This window comes from Pelophylax lessonae (assembly GCF_965119305.1).
Source record: "Pelophylax lessonae genome assembly, chromosome: 8".
Taxonomy (NCBI): domain Eukaryota; kingdom Metazoa; phylum Chordata; class Amphibia; order Anura; family Ranidae; genus Pelophylax; species Pelophylax lessonae.
The window spans coordinates 191,851,512-191,870,051 of record NC_138775.1 but is presented as its reverse complement, the minus strand read 5'-3'; the positions used below and the strand labels follow the sequence as shown (position 1 = coordinate 191,870,051).

Here is an 18,540-nt window from a genome sequence, read left to right as displayed (position 1 = left end):
GAAGTTGAAAATGTAATATTTTCCTAACATTCTAAACTGTATAGTTCTCTAGATGACTCTGTATCTTAAATGTATTACATTTCTTTGTTAGGGTTCCTCCTGGACTATATACCAACCAACCCCCTCCCATCAGTATGGCAGAGATTCTTTTGAGCATGTGCCGACTTCTGTCCCACCCTCTTCCCGGCCTTTTCTCAGATCAGTAGGGATCCAACCTCAAACGCACAGCTTAGGAAAGAGGAGGAGGACAGGAACCCGATCACAGAGGACGGCTGCTTTTGAGGTATGAGGCAGGCCTGGCTTTTAAGCAGGTTTTCGCTCTGTACCCCGGCTCTGGATCTTTTAAATAACAAAAAATGCTTATTAATGCTGCTTTCCCAAGATTCTGATTTTCCCCCTTCCCCTCGCTTCCAACACAGTACATTATTAAAAAAGATTTGGGGGGGGGGGGGGGGTAGTTAATGAATATACATACTTTACACCTGCCGCACCTAGGTACAGGTGATGTTGTCCCTCCAAATCTTGCAAGATGCACTTGCACTGTAGTACTGCAAGGTGTTCTAATGTGATATAGGTTACTCAATATACCTTACGATCTTGCTGGATCATGACGTTGCCCCCTGCAGTACCAAAGCTCTAGGAGGGGCTGTGAAAAAAGTGGATGTTGCTTGTTAATGCTAGGTCTACTTTTTGAGCCAGCTGTAGCATGGATAAGCTCCTTCCCTGAGGACAAAGTATTTACAGCCTCCTAATTTAATAAAGAATAACAAAGTTAGTACGTATGATTGGGGTAAATGACCGGTTTACCTGAACCTTTTTGAAATATTAAGAGGCTTGCTATTTTTTGTTTAACCTGCCTTCACAGCTTTACAGAGTTCTGTGTGTCTAATTTTCAAATCTTGTTGGGATTTTGAAGAAGTTATTTGTATCTTCCTGCATTACCCTTGAGAATTGAGTCATTTGATCCCAAAGTATAACCTGCAATATGCAAATTTGCTGCTCTATTTGATGCCAAAAATAATATGTAGCCTGTGGCTGTCCTTAACTCTCTTGCGTCCCTGGCAACAATGCTGTGTCTGTGCCAATTAACCCACAATGAACATATTACCTAGAAGTAGACCTATCTCATGTAAAAAATTTTTTTTTTTTTCTTGGTTCAGACCTGCTTAACTTTGAAATGCTGAGAAAAAGGAGAGGCATACACAGGTCTGATACAATTCTTTCATGTGTTTGTTCCCTGTAGGACAGTGTCCACACTGATGGAAGCTCCAATTTTGGATTTACCCTCCTTTTCATCCCTGGCCATGGGCACAATTGGAAAGGATGAATTTCTCTAACTTGGACACACAGAAGTGAAAACTTAACAGCAGTTCTATCCTCTTACCCCTCTATCCAGAATTCTGCCTTTAGTTATACCTTGACTTTTCCGGTTTAGGTCTTTGACTTTGATCCGTCACTTCCTAACCATGTAGAAGGAGAAACATCAGGAGTTTCAACACTTTCTTCATATTAGAGCCCCTTCAGAGGCTCTAATACTTTTCCGCTCTATCCTAATTTAAATATATTTCGGCCAGAGATGGCTTTTGCAAATTAAAACATGTTAGTTTACCACCGTATGTGTACCGGGCCATTTTTTAAAGAGCTGTATGCTCAGAGTACGGCAGGTAAAGTGTGGATTCAAATTTGGAGACCATCCCTATGTGAAACTCATTTTGTATCTTTCTCATGTATACTATACTTAGACGGTGCTTTCCCTCCCCTCTTTCCTTTTTGTTTTCTCACACGATTGTCAGTGGGAGTACCCAAGATCCTGTCTGAGTTCACACCTTTTTTGTGGCCCGCATTTGCACAGGCAAGACAGCCCATTTATTTCAATGGGATGCTGTGCTTGCATTTCCCACAGAAAAAGGTGCATGCACTTTTTTTAAAAATGCGACCACAGGGAAATCCTTGTCCTTTTTGACCATGCAATTTCTCTGCTGTTCCTACACACTCTGCGATTGTACATGCATGGGGTTGCCTTTCAGAATGAATGGCAGCCCCGCACGGTTTATGAGAGCAGTGCATTTTAAATGTGGGTGGTCGCAGGTGTTGGCAGGGCTGCTGTTAGAAATCGCAGGGCCCCGTACAGACTACCTGGCAGCCCCCCCCCCCCAAGAAAATATGAAAGATATATTTAGCTAAAATTACAACAAAATCACTATTAGCAGACACAAATAGAACATAAATTACATAATTCCTGCTAAATCTAAAAAAAAAAAAATGTTAAATAAAAATGAAGATGAGATGAGAAAAATATACAGGTTGGGCAGTTGGAGCTCAGTGATCAAAGAGACAGAGAGAGAAACAGTTACAAATAAACTGAGTAGAGATAACATTAGAGCCAGTGCTGGGAGGGGGCCCAAACAGGGAGGGGGATTAGTAAAGGAACGACTGTCTCTTTTCTCAGCAGATAAAATCTGATAGCAGGGAGGGGTCAGATTCAGATGCTGGAGGAAGATATCTGTAATTGTTGTCCATCACTAATCCCCCTCTCTGTGTGGGCCCCCCTGTGTGCTCGGGCCCCCTACAAGAGGGCTGGTGGCCCCCCCTATTAGCAGCGCTGGGTGTTAGGTTCGCTGCGATTCTCACCCCTGCAGTCACGCGCATAGGTGTGAACCTGAAGGAGAGGCTACAGATGCTGTTGAAGTGTGATTTCTTTTAAGGATTTCAGTTTCCTATGAATATTCTTTCATGGACCTTTTTGGTAATAACTATACAATTTTTGGTCCTTTTCCATTCTAGGGGTGGCATATCAGTAGTATTCTTTGTTGCTGGGTAATCCAAGCATATATTTTGCGGGGTAAATGTTTGGCACTGCATGATATAGCTTAGTAAATAAAAGCTGTGTTCACTTTGAATAGCCAATCATATACAAGCAAGAAAATAAAAAAATAAAATGTTCTACCATTAGTATTTAACATGAACACATTACTTGATTTCTGAATTTTTAATCTGAGAACGATAAATTTATTCTCCAAAAAAAAAAAAAAATCAAACCCAGTACTTTCTGAAAAAGCCTTTCAATACATAGTAAGATGAGTAAGTCACACAATAGAACTGAGGGTCAGTGCATAAAATTGATTTGTTATAAGGATGACATGTGTTGTAACTTTATTTAGATTTAACATTTGTTCTGGATATAATGGGCTGAGTTTTAACTTTAAATCCCTGATAAGCCATTGAACCCTGTGTGGTGTTTATAACGCAGTGACTCAGCCGTTCCAAGTGTGATTTGGAAATTAGTAGTTGTCTGTGTATTACAGAAAAGGTTATACATTTTAATTCAGAACTAGGGTCACAAAAATCCCCGGCTCCTTGAAAGCGAATGCTTGATTCTGATGGGATTTTGACACAACTGTAACTATTGAACTTTATTTAAAAGGTAATAGGGATACTCTAAAAAGCAGGTCAGCTGAAGATATCTTTAAGGAAAAAAGCTTTTATACATGCACTGGCCACTTTATTAGGTACACAAATTGCACAAATTGCTAATCAGCCAATCACATGGCAGCAATTCAATGCATTTAAGCATCTAGACATAGTGGAAGCGACTTGCCAAAGTTCAAATCGAGCATCACAATGGGGAAGAAAGGGGATTTAAGTACCTTTTTGAATGTGACATGGTTGTTGGTGCCAGACGGGCTGGTCTGAGTATTTTAAAAACTGCTCATCTGCTGGGATTTTCACGCACAACCATCTCTAGGGTTTACAGAGAATGGTCTGAAAGAGAAAATATCTGGTTCTAGATGATAGGAAGGCAACAGTAGGGGGGGGTGTCCAAGATGGCCACCTGAGGAGACACGCTTTCCGGAGCTCTGCTGGACATATCCTGCTTCTGGGCATCTACTCACCCTGTTCCTGTCAGTTTCCTGCCCTGATGAGATGCTGTTCGTCTGCAGCGGCCCCTAGACGTGGGAAGAAGCTTTGTTTTCCTCCTCTTACTGAAGTGCCGACTCCGTCCCCTCCTGCAGGTACAGGCGGCGCCACGTGGCGGTCTCACATGGCGTCCCAGACTGACCCAACGGACCCTGATTCCTCCCCCCAGCTGGGCTTTGCAGATATTATGGCAGCGATTGCCACTTGTCAGGACACGCTCACTGCAAAAAATTGAAGTGGTACAGCTGGATGTGGGACTTCCTCAGGCAGGACATAGATAAACTCAGGACACGCCTGATAAACTCAGGACACGGCAAGACCTGGCTGAAGACACCATTGCAGAGCATTTCATAGCCATCCGCACTCTGCAGACTAAGCTGAGAGCAGTGAAATACAAGGCAGATGATGCAGAGAACCGTAACAGACAAAATAATCTATGGATTGTGGGGCTGGCAGAGGGAGTGGAGGGTAATAGCCCTACTACATTTATTGAGGCTCTACTGCACAAACTACTACTTGATACTCACTTCTCTCCTTTTTTTATACTGTTGAGAGGGCGCACACCGTGCCCCCCCCCCCCACCCGACCTAATCCCCCCTGGGTCCCCTCCTCGTACTTTTATATTGAGACTGCTTAACTTTCGGGACCGTGGCGAGGTCTTGCATGCTGCCAGAATCCAGGGAGAGGTGTGCTACCAGAACAGTGAGTTGCTTAACTTCCCTGACTACTCCCTGGAAAATCAGAAGCTCTGGAAGTCCTTTGACCAAGTCAAAGAAAGGCAACAGTAACTCAACCACTCGTTACAACAAAGTTATGCAGAAGACCATCTCTAAACGCACAACTCATCGAACCTTGAGGCAGATGGGATACAGCAGCAAAAGACTACACCAGGTGCCATTTCTGTTAGCTAAGAACAGGAAACTCAGGCTTCAGTTTGTATAGGCTCACCTAAATTGGACAATAGAAGATTGGAAAAACGTTGCCTGGTCTGAGGAGTATCGATATCAGCTGCGACAATCATTGATCCATCCTGCCTTATATCCACTGTTTAGGCTGGTGGTGGGTTAATGATGTGGTGGATATTTTTTGCCACACTTTGGGCCCCTTAGTACCAGTTGAGCATAGTTTTAATGCCACGGCCTACCCAAGTATTGTTGCTGACCATGTCCATATGTTTGCCTAGAGTGTACCCATCTTCTAATGGCTCCTTCCAGCAGGATAATGTACCATGTCAAAGCTCAGATCCTCCCCAACTGGTTTCTTGAACGTGACAATGAATTCACTGTACTTTAATAGCCTTCAGTCACCAGATCTCAATCCAATAGAGAACCTTTGGGATGTGGTAGAATGGGAGATTGGTATCATGGATGTGCCGACAGCAAATCTGCAGCAACTGCGTGATGCTATCGTGTCAATATGGACAAAAATCTCTGAGGAATGATTCAAACACCTTGTTGAATCTATGCCAAAAATAATTAAGGCAGTTCTGAAGGCAAAAGGGGGTCCAACCCGGTACTAGCAAGGTGTAACTAATAATAAAGTGTCCGGTGAGTGTATAGTCCCACAGAGAATAAAATAATACATATTAAACTGTTTACTTTCAGTAAGGTTGTAGGAGTGCTTAACTGCTTCCGAACATCCAATAGAAGGGAAATGCAAGCTTGAGAGTTCCGTTGTTCAGTCATTCTGCATGTCCCTTAGGAAGTCCTTCCGCGTATCGCTAAGCTCCTTCATCGGTGTGGTCCTTACTGTCCTCATTGACATTGGGGAACCTTTCTAGGGATGCGTTTCTGCTTTCCTGCTACTGCCCAGTCCTTTCTATGCCCCTCACTGAACCCCTCTTCACACCTAAATGTAAGAAAAATGTACAACCCCAATTCCAAAAGTTGGGATGCTATGTAAAATCTATATACGAACAGAATTCAATGGTTTTCAAACTCCTATTTTCTTCACAATAGAAAATGGAGAACATAACGATTTAAACAGAGAAAATGTACCATTTTAAGAAAAGTAGTTTTGAAATTGAATGCAGCAACACATCTGAAAAGTTGGGACAGGGCGACAAAAAAAGAATTAGGTAATTGGAAATGGGTTAGTAACATGTTTGGGTATAAAAAGAGCATCTTGGGCTGGCCATTCATTTATATACAATTTTTCAATTTCCTTTTAGATTTACCTTCAACTATGTAGCGCAAGGGCCTGCCTGAGTGCATTTACATTGAAAGTGTTTAGGTTTTACCTCCTGTTGTATATTCTAAAGAAAATTATACAAGAAATACATGGCCAGCCTAAGAGTCACAAAGTCTCTGAAGTAAACCTGAGCAGAGTTTCTCCAATCTGTGAAAAGCTGTGTCTAAAAATTGTCGAACAATTGCAAAATGTTCCTCATTACAAAATTGCGAAGACTTTAAAAATGCAAATTACACCAGGGATGCTCCCTTCCTAAATGGACAAGGTGACTGTGTTTTTTCTAAGCTGCTCTCTAGGCAAAAATCAAGTGTAAACCCCAATGCAGTTATGTATTCATATTAAAGCTAACAATCTGAAATATTTCAGGTATAAAAAGCAACTAACCGTTTAAAATGTAAAAACAAAGTATTTGGCACTAATGGCAAATCTGTTCCCTCAAACTGAATTTGTAGATTATCGAGCCAATCTGTCACTTAGATCTTCTAAATAAGCCTGGCAGAGCAAATCGACATCTTAAAGGAGCTGTACAGTCAGAAGTCTTTTTCTCATAATGCATTCTTTGCATTAAGATAAAAAGATAAAAAAAAAACCTTCTGTGTGCAGCAGCCCTGCCCCCCGTTCAGCACCCCCTAATACTTACCTGAACCCCTTCTCTATCCAGCGATGTCCCTCAGCCATCCGGGACTCTCTCCTGATTGGCTGAGACACAGCCTCGGCTCCATTTGCTCCTGCGGATGTCAGTCAGCCAATCAGGAGACAGAGGGGGCAGGGCCGAATGGCAGCTGCATGTCTGGACACACTGAGCTGCAGCTCGGCTCGGGTGCCCCCATAGCAAGCTGCTTTTTGTGGGGGCACTCAATGGGATGGAGGAGCCAGGAGCAGGAATGAGGGACCCGAGAAGGAGGATCTGGGCTGCTCTGTGCAAAACCAACTGCATAGGAGGATAGTAGAACGTGTGTGTGTGTGTGTGTTTGTGTTTTTTTAAAAAAGACACTTTTTAAACTGAAAAGACCAAAACAGCATCAAGTCAATTAAACTCCTGGGATATTGATCTGGTCAGTTAAGTAGCAGAGGGAGTTGTTAATCAGTTTTAGCTGCTTTTTGTGTTAATGAAATCACAGGTGCACTAGATGGGCAACAATGAGATGACCTCCAAAACAGGAATGGTTTTACAGGTGGGGCCACTGACCTTTTTTTTTATTTTTTTTTCCCTACTCCACTTTTCTGACTGTTTTTCACTAATTTTGCATTTGGCTAGGGCCAGTGTCAATACTGGTAGCACAAGAATTGGCAGGTCTGCCACTGGCACCCTTTGCCTTTCACAGATAAGAACAGGTTAACCCTGAGCACATGTGACAGACGTGAAAGGGTCTGGAGAAGCCGTAGAGAACGTTATGCTGCCTGTGACATCGTTCAGCATGACCGATTTGGTGGTGGGTCAGTGATGGTCTCGGGAGGAACGCACCAACCTCTACAGGCTAGACTGACACCCTGACTACCATTAGGTATCGGGATGCAATCTTTGGACCCATTGTCAGACCCTAGGCTGGTGTAGTGGGTCCTGGGTTCCTCTTGGTGCATGACCATGCCAGGCCTTATGTGAGGAGCGTATGCAGTCAGTTACTGGAGTATGAAGGCATTGATACCATTGAATGGCCCCCACGTTTGCCTGACCTAAATCTAATAGAACACCTCTGGGACAATTATGTTTCGGTCAATTCCACGCCGCCAGGTTGCACCTCAGTCTGTTCAGGAGCTCAGTGATGCCCTGGTCCATATCTGGGAGGAAATCCACCAGGACACCATCCATTGTCAGGCATGCATACAAGCACATGGGGGCCATACAAACTTGAGTACCATTGAGTTGCTGCAGTGAAATTTCGGCAAAATGGATTAGACTGCTGCATAATTTTTTCACTTTGATCTTCGGGGTGTCTTTGAATTCAGCCCTCTGTAGGCTGGTTATTTTCATTTCCATCAAACGATGTGGCATCCTTTCTTTTCTAACAATTTCCCGGTCCATATCAGTATAGATATCCAGCAAGATATTTTTCCCCATTGAGATCTGATGTGTTTTCAAAGTGTTCCTTTAATTTTTTTTTGTTTGTGCGTTTTATATATATATATATATATATATATATATATATATATATATATATATATATATATATATATATATATATATAATATGTGTCTATATATGTGTGTGTCTGTGTGTAATTTTTTTTTCTTTTTTTTTTTTTTTTCTTTAGAAGGTTCAATTAGGCTTAGTCGGTTTAGAGTTATGCCCCTTTCACACTGTAGAGTCCGTCGGCGGACTCCGTTTTTCTCAGCGGGGGATCGATCCGCCGATGCCCCGCTGAGCAGGCAGATGGCAGCTCTGTCTCCGCGTTGTGTGCGGAGACAGAGCTGTCAGGTCCCCGCTGTTCTCTATGGGGGAATCGGATGAGAACGGACCGTCTGTCCATTCTCATCTGATCCAATCCGCTGAACGGATGGAAAATAGGGTTTTCATCCATCCAGATTTGACGGATGGGATGTCAGCGGACATGTCTCCGCTGACATCCGATGCCCCTTAGAGATGCATGGGGTGACCATTCAGAGCCGCCAAAAAAAATGGACAGGTGGGTCTGAACAGTTCGCCTGTGTGAAAGGGGCCTAAGGTTTTACCTTTACTTACTTTAAGGAGAGAGAGAGAACAGTAGCAATTACCTCTGTGCAGAAGCTCCAGTTTCAGTAGTAAGAACAAAGCTTCACACTGCATTACTACACAGATCTAAAAGAAATGCACAAATCACACAGATTCAAGTAAGAATACAAACTCTTGTGTTTAGACAGTATTTGCTTATCCTAGAGTTCAGCTTTAAGTGGAAGTACCTTTTTTTTCTTTTCTCTTTTGGCCCTTCTGAATAGATCTGTATACAGTGCATTGAAAACGTATTTATACTCCTTGAAAGTTCCATATTTTGTCATGTTACAACCTTTTGCAGACTCAAACAAGTTTTGTTCTAAGATTGTATTTGGCTCCATTCATCTTCCCTTCAACTCACAGCTTCCCTGTCCCTACTGAAGAAAAGCATCCCACAACATAATGCTGCCACCACCATGTTTCATGGTGGGGATAGTGTGTAAAGAGAGATATGCAGTGTTTTTTTCCGTCACACAAAGCGTTTTGCTTTTAGGCCAAAAAGTTAAATTTTGGTCCCATCTGACCAGAGCACCTTCTTCCACATGTTTGTCTTGTCCCCTACGTGGCTTCTCACAAACTGCAAACAGGGCTTCTTATGGCTATCTTTAAACAATGTCTTTGTTCTTGCCATAAAGGCCAGATTTGAGGAGTGCACAACTAATAGTTGTCCTGTGGACAGAGTCTCCCACCTGAGCTGTGGATCTCTGCAGCTCCTCCAGAGTTACCATGGGCTGCTTCTCTTAATTCGCTCCTTGCCCGGCTTGTCCGTTTAGGTGAATGGCCATTTATTTGTAGGTTGGCCGTTGTGCCATACTCTAAACATCTCATGGAGCACGGTTCAATCCATCTGAAAATGTAAAAAGCTTAAGAAATTTTTGTATAACATAACCCTGCTTTAATCTTTTCTACAACTTTATCCCTGACCTGTCTAGTGTGTTTCTTTGCCTTTTTATTATGCTGTTTGTTTAATAAGGTTCTCTAACACACCTCTGAAGGCTTCACAGAGCAGCTGTATTTATACTGCAATTAAATTACACACAGGTGGACTCTATTTACTAATTAGGTGACTTCTGAAGCAGTGTTTCTCAACTCTGGTCCTCAGGGCACAATAACAGGCCAGATTTTAAGTATTACCTTGGGGAGATGCAGACTAGGGATGCACCGAATGTTCGGCGGCCGAACATTATTCGGCCGAAAATAGAAAAAATAGCACTTTCGGTGTTCGGCCGAATAAGTCAAAAGGCCGAATAATTTTGTGCCGAACAATGTCAGCGGCAGTCACTAAATGGCGGCCCGTGCGATGCTTCCGCCCGGACCGCTCCCCTTCCTCATTGCGGCTCCCGGCTCCCTGCTCACACGCCGCCGGTGTCCTGTCCGGCCACAAGTAGGGGGTGTGACGTCACGCGCGCGTCCCGCCCCCTGCTCCTGACTGCGGCTCCTTCACACTAGGTCCAGCGAGCGTGACACTATGTGCACGCCCCGCCCCCCTGTTCACGGCTTTTGGCTCCGACCTGGCTGCAGTTCAGGTATGTGGAGCACATTTGGGGGAGAATACGGTAGCTGCACAAGCATTAGTGTGCAGACTGCCATATGTTGTTGCCACTTGCCATGCTCATTACATTAGAGTGCCCTATAAAGTGCCCCTTAAAAAAAAAAAGAAAAAAAATGTGCCCAACAGAGTGCTCCCTTGACATAAAATGTGGCCATCAGCGTGCCCCTTATTTTATGCTAAGGGACATGCTGATGAGCATATTTTATGTTAAGGGGCACTCTGATGAGCATATTTTATGTTAAGGGGCATTCTGATGGGCATATTTTATGTTAAGGGGCACGCTAATGGGCATATTTTATGTTAAGAGCAACGCTGATTTAAATGTTTTGTTTTGCCCATCAGAGTGCCCCCTAACATAAAATGTGCCCATCAGCGTGCCCCCTAAAAATTGGCAAAATAAATGGAAAAAATGCGAAACACCGCGTACGGTATTCGGCCTTCGGCCAAGCATTTCATTATTATTCGGCTTCGGCCAAGAATTTCATTTCGGTGCATCCCTAATGCAGACTAGAATACTGCAATCACTGAGAAGAAAATAATATCACCTGTCATGTATTTCAGTTTTCTTCCAACCTGGCCTGTTAGTGTGCCCTGAGGATCGGAGTTGAAAAAACTGTTCTGAAGGCAATTGGTCACACTAAATTTCAGTTGGGGGTATCTGAGTTAAGGGGGCTGAATACAAATTCACGCCACACCTTTCAGATATTTGTAAAAATGTTACACCATTTATCATTTTCCTTCCACTTCAAGATTTTATGTCACTTTGTGTTGGTCTACCACCTAAAATATCAATAAAATACATTTGCGTTTTTGCTTTTAACATGACAAAATGTGGAAAATTTGAAAAAGGTATAATTACTTTTTTACTGCACTGTAGATAATGAAGTATGGTAGACTCACTCACTTGTGGAAAGCTTGGTAAAAATTCTCAGGGTTTCTATAGTCTACACACAGGCAAGATTGTGCTAGCTTTAAGTCCGTGGCACTTGTACAGAGCAGCACGTAGGCTGGTTGGATGAACAGCAGTGATTGTATTACTGTACTGTGACCATTTTGTACAGCATACTATGAATATCAAACATGACTGCCAGATATTATTCCCTACTTCTGTGCCAGTTTAGGAACCAGACGTGAAATACTCTTCTGATATTTAAAATAAACTGGAGGTGTTCTGCTTTAGAAAGAGGCTTTCCTTCTGTTTACTCTGCCTTTTTGTCTCTTTATATAATGTGTCATTTAGTTTATCTCGATGCGTACAGTAGTTGTAAGACAGAAGGAAACTGGTTATAGCGAAAAATAACCAGCTAAAAAGGTGGTACTGTAACCCATTGCGATAGGACTATTTACTTTCTCAGTACAAAATGATGGCTGATGGTCCTATGAGCTTACTGCATTGTACTTCTACATTGTGGAACAAGCCCATAAATTGCGATTTCTGCTCTAGCATGTCAAATCTAAACATTACATATTCAAGTGTAACTAAAGGCAAAATTAGTTTTGGATGGGGGGGATTGAACATCCGTCAGTTTTGCTATTGCGGGCTGTGCCCCCATAAGGGAGATTTAATGTCTTTTGTCCTGTTTACCATTACAATCTTCCAATGGGGACACTAGTTCTGGTGACCTGGGGGTCCTTAAGAGATTCCCTTAATTTGCAGGGATTTCCTCTCACTTATGTTCTGGCTAAGGGATAGGAAGTGAAGGTAAATACCCCTAATGGGACAAAGACAGCAAAAATAAACTTTACAGGGGTTTTAACCCTCTCTTTATTTATTTTATTTATTTTTCTTTATGGGCAGATATGGTGCAAAGTAATTTTTCGTGAACGATTCAACAACCACCAGCACGGAGACTCACCCAACACCTGTGCATTCCCATGCTGATAAAACCTGGTCCTGCATGGGGCATGGATCAAATTGAACAAGGACTGGAGCATGTTGGGATGGTAGTAAAGTAAAGTAAAAATAACCCGTAGTACTTGAAAACTGAAAAGTTAGTGATAGGACATTGGACATAGTTCTGGTATACTACCATAGTATATTGATCTGTACATATTGGTTTCAGGTGGAAATTCTTGACTGCAAAACAAAGCGGCAGTTGTGCTTTCTAGACAAGGTAAGAGTCATGTCAATACTTCTGTAGAACTTTAGTTGTAGAACTTTAGTAGAGTTGCACTTCCCTATTGCTCATATGCAATACCAATATTATATGTAATTCTCAAGTATAATATATTGCATTCGATATTTCTAATAATGCATTTTTTTACATTTTATTTAGGTCGAACCTAATCTTACAGTTAGCGACATAAAGTTGATGTTTCATAAGTGTTGTAAGTATTGCGGTTTGTTGAACAAATTTTTTGTAGTGTAGAAGTCAGGGGAGGGATGTATTTAAATTAAAGCTGCAAAGTAAAAATGTTAATACTAGAACTTTGGAATATTCAGTAACCATATTAAAGCTTATATAATTTAGTAATTGTGTTTTACGTATATACTATAACAGTACATGACTGAACTGTGCATATATGCATTTTTTATCGCTACCCTAATGGAGCCACTGAATTGTGTTGTGATTTCTTTGGGCACCTGAAGATGGCCTACATCACTCACCCAGCACTTACTGACACATCTTGAGGAATTTCAAAGCATTAATTAGGCTAAACATAGCCTGAAAGTAGAGGTTTAGAATTGGAATGTGTACTTGTACAGTCAATAAGATAAAATTACTCAGCGAGATGGTTAAACACCTGTAGTATTCTAACAGTATTCTAACAGTATTTAGGAGAACTGAACTCCATTTACCTAGCAACTGTATAGAAAGACAGTGCTTTTTTGCTATAATGGCCCCAGTTTTATCCTGCTGGCCAGTCATTTATAAAAATAAAAATTGTCTGACCAAGTTGGGGCCCTTGAAGAAAGCACAGCAGTTGATAGCAGACACGATTAACCTGTGTGATGATAGTCTTTTACCAGTCCCAGGGTGCCCTCTTCTGAATATCCGGACACCTGCTTTGGTTCAGTAAAAGCTCAGTTCAAGTCAGACAAAAGATAGATTGCTAGTCTTTCAATCCTGCTAAGACAGTCCCTCTTTACCTTCCTTACAAGTTATGGGAGTGCTCTCTGGTACAGTCTGATCACAGCAGGCATCCAAATGGCACCCTCCCAAGAGAGAGGGTTCTCAATCTAGAGTTCTCCTCCAATTGTGGTCAGCTAGGCTTGGATTCGTTCATCCTGCAGCAGCTCAGTCTCTAATCAGCCCGGTTCTCCTGGGCAGCATAGCATTAGATAGCTGCAGCAAACTCTAACAACACACTATTGTTCTCCCTTCCCGGCATACTTTTGGTGCTCTTTCTCAACTGCTGAGCACAGGAAAAGGGTGACAGCAGCTCATGGTCCCTGGTGGCTTCCTCCTTGCATTCTGCAGGCTGGTTGTAAAACAGATCTCCCGTTTTCCAGCAGCCCAGTTAAATGTCCCCTTGCTCTGTTGCATCATTCTCTAGACCCAGCTGTCCCCTGCACTGGAGACACTCCGTAGACTATTATTACAAAGTTGTCTCCATAAAGATCCCTTCTGCACTTCTGCATTAATGAATGATCAGTTTAACTCTGTCCACACTGCAGAAGGATAATGCAATAGCAACAAAGGAAGAAGTTCCACAGCAGTCCAGGATATGTATACATCACAGATTGATGAAACACATTTGATTATAGTCATGTAGACTTAATGGGGTGGTGCATTGAAGAATAAGCAAAGTTTCAGCTTGCTAAAAAGCCATTGAAGGCTTAAAGTGATTGTAAAGGCTTTATTTTTTTCTAAAATAAAATGTTATAGCTACTTGCCCTGTGCATTAGTATTGCACACAGTGATCCTGAGCCTTTCCTGGGGTCCCTCGTCAGCGCTCTAGGCTCCTTCCACTGGGAAACTGAGCCAGCCATGCCCGGTGCTCTAGTGCGTGCTGGAGGGGCAGAGGAAGAAAGCTGGTGACTCTGAAAACCGAGACCAGAGCGATCAGCGGTGTTTGATTGTAAAGTTCTCGGTCTTAATGCCAACAGGGGACAGATGCAGCATGGATCGATGCATCCACTGAGGTAAGTATGAATTTTTTTGTTTCCAAACTCATACTAATTTTAAACTTTGTTTTAATTGGGTTTTAGGACTTGAAAAAAGGTGTGAAACAGATCACATTTTAGGGCATATTTTATGTAAAATTAATGGAAACGTGCAAATGGTTTTACAGATCAAATGAGTTCCATTTACACTTTACATAGGACCGCAATATATGTCCCTAGGACTGTTCATAATAAAACATATCTTAAGCTCTGCACAGGAAGTGCTTTGCTACAAGCCACTAGCTGACACCCAGTGCATATCATCAGTCATCCAAGTGGGTGAGTTTACCCAGAGAGAAATTGTTCCACACTGGACATGTATAGAACTCAGCGTGATGTCAGCAGTAAAAAGAGGCTATCCTACCTGAAGCATTTAAAGGGAAGAAACTAGCCAGAAAATGATCCACACTTCTGAAAAAAAGTAAGATGGAAAAAGGGACAAATTAGCATGAATGTGTTTATGCCCTCTGAAGTGTGGGGAGTAGGATTGTTGGTAAGCATTACTGTGACTCGGTCAAGAAAAATGCCAAATGTGTTCCATACATCCCTAAAATGCCTAGGTAAGGGCAACATGAGCTCCCACTTTTTTTGGGATAGACTGCATGCTGCCTAGGGCAACCAGCACCATGGATTGCTGGAACGAGAGATCTGGTGGATATACAAATTACAAAAAAGAATCCCTCGGGGGCCTATCAATCATTGGGATGTGACGTGGTATATGAAATAAAAATAGTAATTGTTGGTTTGCTTTGGGATTTTCTTATTGCATTTAGCTGCAGGTGTTGTATTTTATATACTTAAGGCGAGATTGCAGATTTATCATATATTGAAAAGATAATGCTATGTTGATCTACAAAAAAAATCATTTTTTTTTTATCCTGTCTTGAGTCCAAGATTGTTTTAAACACACCTGTGAATTGTATCTCTGCCCCCCTGCTGGTGGGTTGGCAGGCTTATTTAAAGTCTGTTCATTGTTATGTGCTATAAGTAAAGCTTAGTTGTTGAAATGCTTAATCCCTCTGTATTTAGATTTTAAAATTTGAGCCAATACAGTTTTTTGGGCTCATTTATAAAGTTGCTGGAAGGGGCCCAAGATGATACACTGGGGATTTGTTTTGCGCTGAAATTAAATATAAAGGGGCTAACCCATTGATTTTCAATTTGTAGTTATGTTATGGTAAGGATGGGCCTTTTTTACCATATGCCATTTACATCCCCCCCCACCCTTCTCCTTTTTATTATGATTATATATATATATATATATATATATATATATATATATATATATATATATATATATATATATATATATATATATATATATATAGTCCTTGTCGGTGATCAGAGGCATCCCAACGTGTTTCATAAACCGTATTGTTTTCAAGGGAAGAAGCGGATTTATTAAATCTACAATATGATTAGAACAACCAATGATATGATATAATAGTGGTACAATAGACTGATAACTAAAAAAACCTTACATTATAGAATAAAAAAAATCAGTAAAACCAGTTGTGAAATCTGCAAGGCTGTTCTCTGCTGTCCCCTTAATGTCAGAGGAAGGGGTGCTCCACCATGCACTCACAGGGACCTCTTGTCTAAAGTCTTAGATGGGTCAATGAGGGGCATCTGTAATGCACGTAAAGGGGGATTTCCATTAGGTGAAGGAGGAAGTAACAGTGGTGGGTACCGGCGGTGGGATTGGGGAAGGAGGGTAAGAAAGGGAGGAAAAAGGTTGGAGGGAAGGGAAGCTATGTAGGCACCCCCACACACACAAGAATGTAGTGTGGGACAGGACTCGCAATGAAAAGAAAGGGCCTTTTGGGAAGGGAGTGGAAGAGGCTTCAATGAAGGTGCACATCTTAAAGCATAAAAGCATGCCTGCCTTCTGTGGGATGCTCAGTGTTTGGGGTATTGTCTGCAGCCAGCCATAGGGGGCTGAACCATAGCACACTGCAGGTATGTATACGTGTATATGTGTGTGTGTGTGTGTGTGTGTATATATGTATATGTGTGTGTATGTATGTATGTATGTATGTATGTATGTGTGTGTGTGTGTGTGTATATATATATATATATATATATATATATATATATATTATTAGTATGTATGTGTGTGTGTGTGTATATATATATATATTAGTATGTATGTGTGTGTTGAAACCCCCCCCCCCAACCAATTAAACTGCCCCACCACACCTGAAAAAGGATGCCGGTCTGCCATCCACCATGTGGTAGCAGCTGGTAGCATCCATTCGGCGGTCCCTCGCCCAGCACACTGCTTCGGCCCCTCCAAAAAGGCGGGATTCTGGTATGCTTTAGGAAAGCTGCCAACAAGCATAATGTCCCCATAGCGACCGCCAGAGCCATAAGATGTGGGCGGGCAGGGAGGCAAGGCCCACACCACCCCAGGATTAGGGAAGAAATGTAAGGCCTGCCTCTTGGCCCAATAGGGCACAATTAACCGCTTCTCCACAGCAACACAGGACCCCAGGGGAGCCTGTGCGGTTCCCAACAGCAGCATCTGGTAGGGAGACTGTAGACCACAGCCTAGCCATAACAGGAACACAAATACAAAATATAAAGAATGCAGTGGTATACATACAAATGTGCATCAGATATACAGCTAATATAATACATATATGGCAGAATATTTATAGAGGGGACAAATCTAACAAGTCAGAATTATTGCCACAGGAGCAAACATACGCAAGCCATTGATGCAAAAACAAGAGGGAAGTAAAGGGGAGAAGGGGGGGGGGGGGAGAGACAACGAAACAGATCCAAGATCCGCAGTATTATTGATTCAAAAGGTAATGACCTTTTTAGAAATGGTGTAAAATTAAATGCCTCATTGAGACCAGGTGGATTGGTGGCATCCAGATCATAGATCCACCTCAGCCCCTGTTGTAGGAGGGACTTGTTGAAATCACCCCCTCCGGGGCTAGGATGAACTCGGTCAAGTGCTAAAAAATAGACTTTAGGAAACAAGCCAAGCCTGCTGTCACTTACCTGGATGAAAAGCCTCACACTGAGGAAGGCCTCTTACGCCTCTGACTCGGGGCCTCTATTAGTGCAGACAGGAGGTGCAGGAGTACAGAGTGGCATAAGTGCCTGTTGGTCTTGCTAGCAGCAGGGCTGGACAGACTCTCTCTAAATCGGGGGGTCTCCAAACTTTGGCCTTCCATTTGCTCAGTAACTACAATTCCCATTATGCCTAGTCAAATCTGTGAATGTCAGTTTTACGAAGCCTCATGGAACGTGTAGTTCTGCATTAGCTGGTGGGCCATAGTTTGGAGATGCCTCCTCTAAATCAAGCAGGGGAAGACAGTCAGTAGACCACAGCAGAACAGTGCTGGATGAATGCCAGTAAGCAGAAGACAGGAGTAAGCTAGCACTGGCTACAGTAACCGCGTTAGGCTGGTAGCAGACAGGTGGTGATCAGAGGCTTGCAGCAGGCAGACCAGCAGCAATGGTAACAGAGGCAGAGTCTAACAAACTGGGCCATACACAGTCAGGCAGACCTATCAGGTGCAGATGTGTAGGCAGGAGCGAAGTCCAGATACAGGCCTAGTTGGTGACAGATCTGTGGAGTAGCAGCAAGGGGCAAGCCGGGTCAGTAACAGGTTTCAGGTATGCGCGGGAACACTATAGATAAGACCGCACTAATGCAAAGCATAGGCTAAGTTTAAATAGCCCACTTGGCGACAATGCAGGCAACAAAGGCATGCGCGTGAGCAACAGATGTGCACGTGTATGAGCACATGCACATTTCCTTCATACATGAAAAAGAGAATTAGAATTAGGTTGTCTCTGCTCAGGACACCATCCAGAAGAGCCAGCTTGTCTGATGGTATACCCTTCTGGACACTTGCATGTACAAGGGCTTCATGTCAGCTCAACAGAAGTTCAGGGTCGCTTTTGCGCATGCTGGTAATATGTCAGTAAATACACTTCCAAAATTCCAGCTTCCTTTCACCGACCTAAAAACACCCACATTTGCAGATAAGTAGGTACATTACCCCTAGGGTTTTGCAATTGGCAAAATGTTTTGGTTGGAATGTATTGCCATTAGGTAATCGG

General features: G+C 42.5%; 1 protein-coding gene across 1 annotated transcript in view; it reads left to right on the top strand.

Moving 5' to 3' along the window:
• Positions 1–18,540, top strand: part of LOC309561964 (very-long-chain enoyl-CoA reductase-like) — a 100,291-nt gene that overhangs the window by 19,630 nt on the left and 62,121 nt on the right. Inside the window, exons 2-4 of the mRNA XM_082266054.1 lie at positions 92–283; positions 12,413–12,463; positions 12,626–12,677. Coding sequence (XP_082122180.1) covers positions 92–283; positions 12,413–12,463; positions 12,626–12,677 — 295 coding nt within the window. The remainder of the gene's footprint in view (positions 1–91; positions 284–12,412; positions 12,464–12,625; positions 12,678–18,540) is intronic.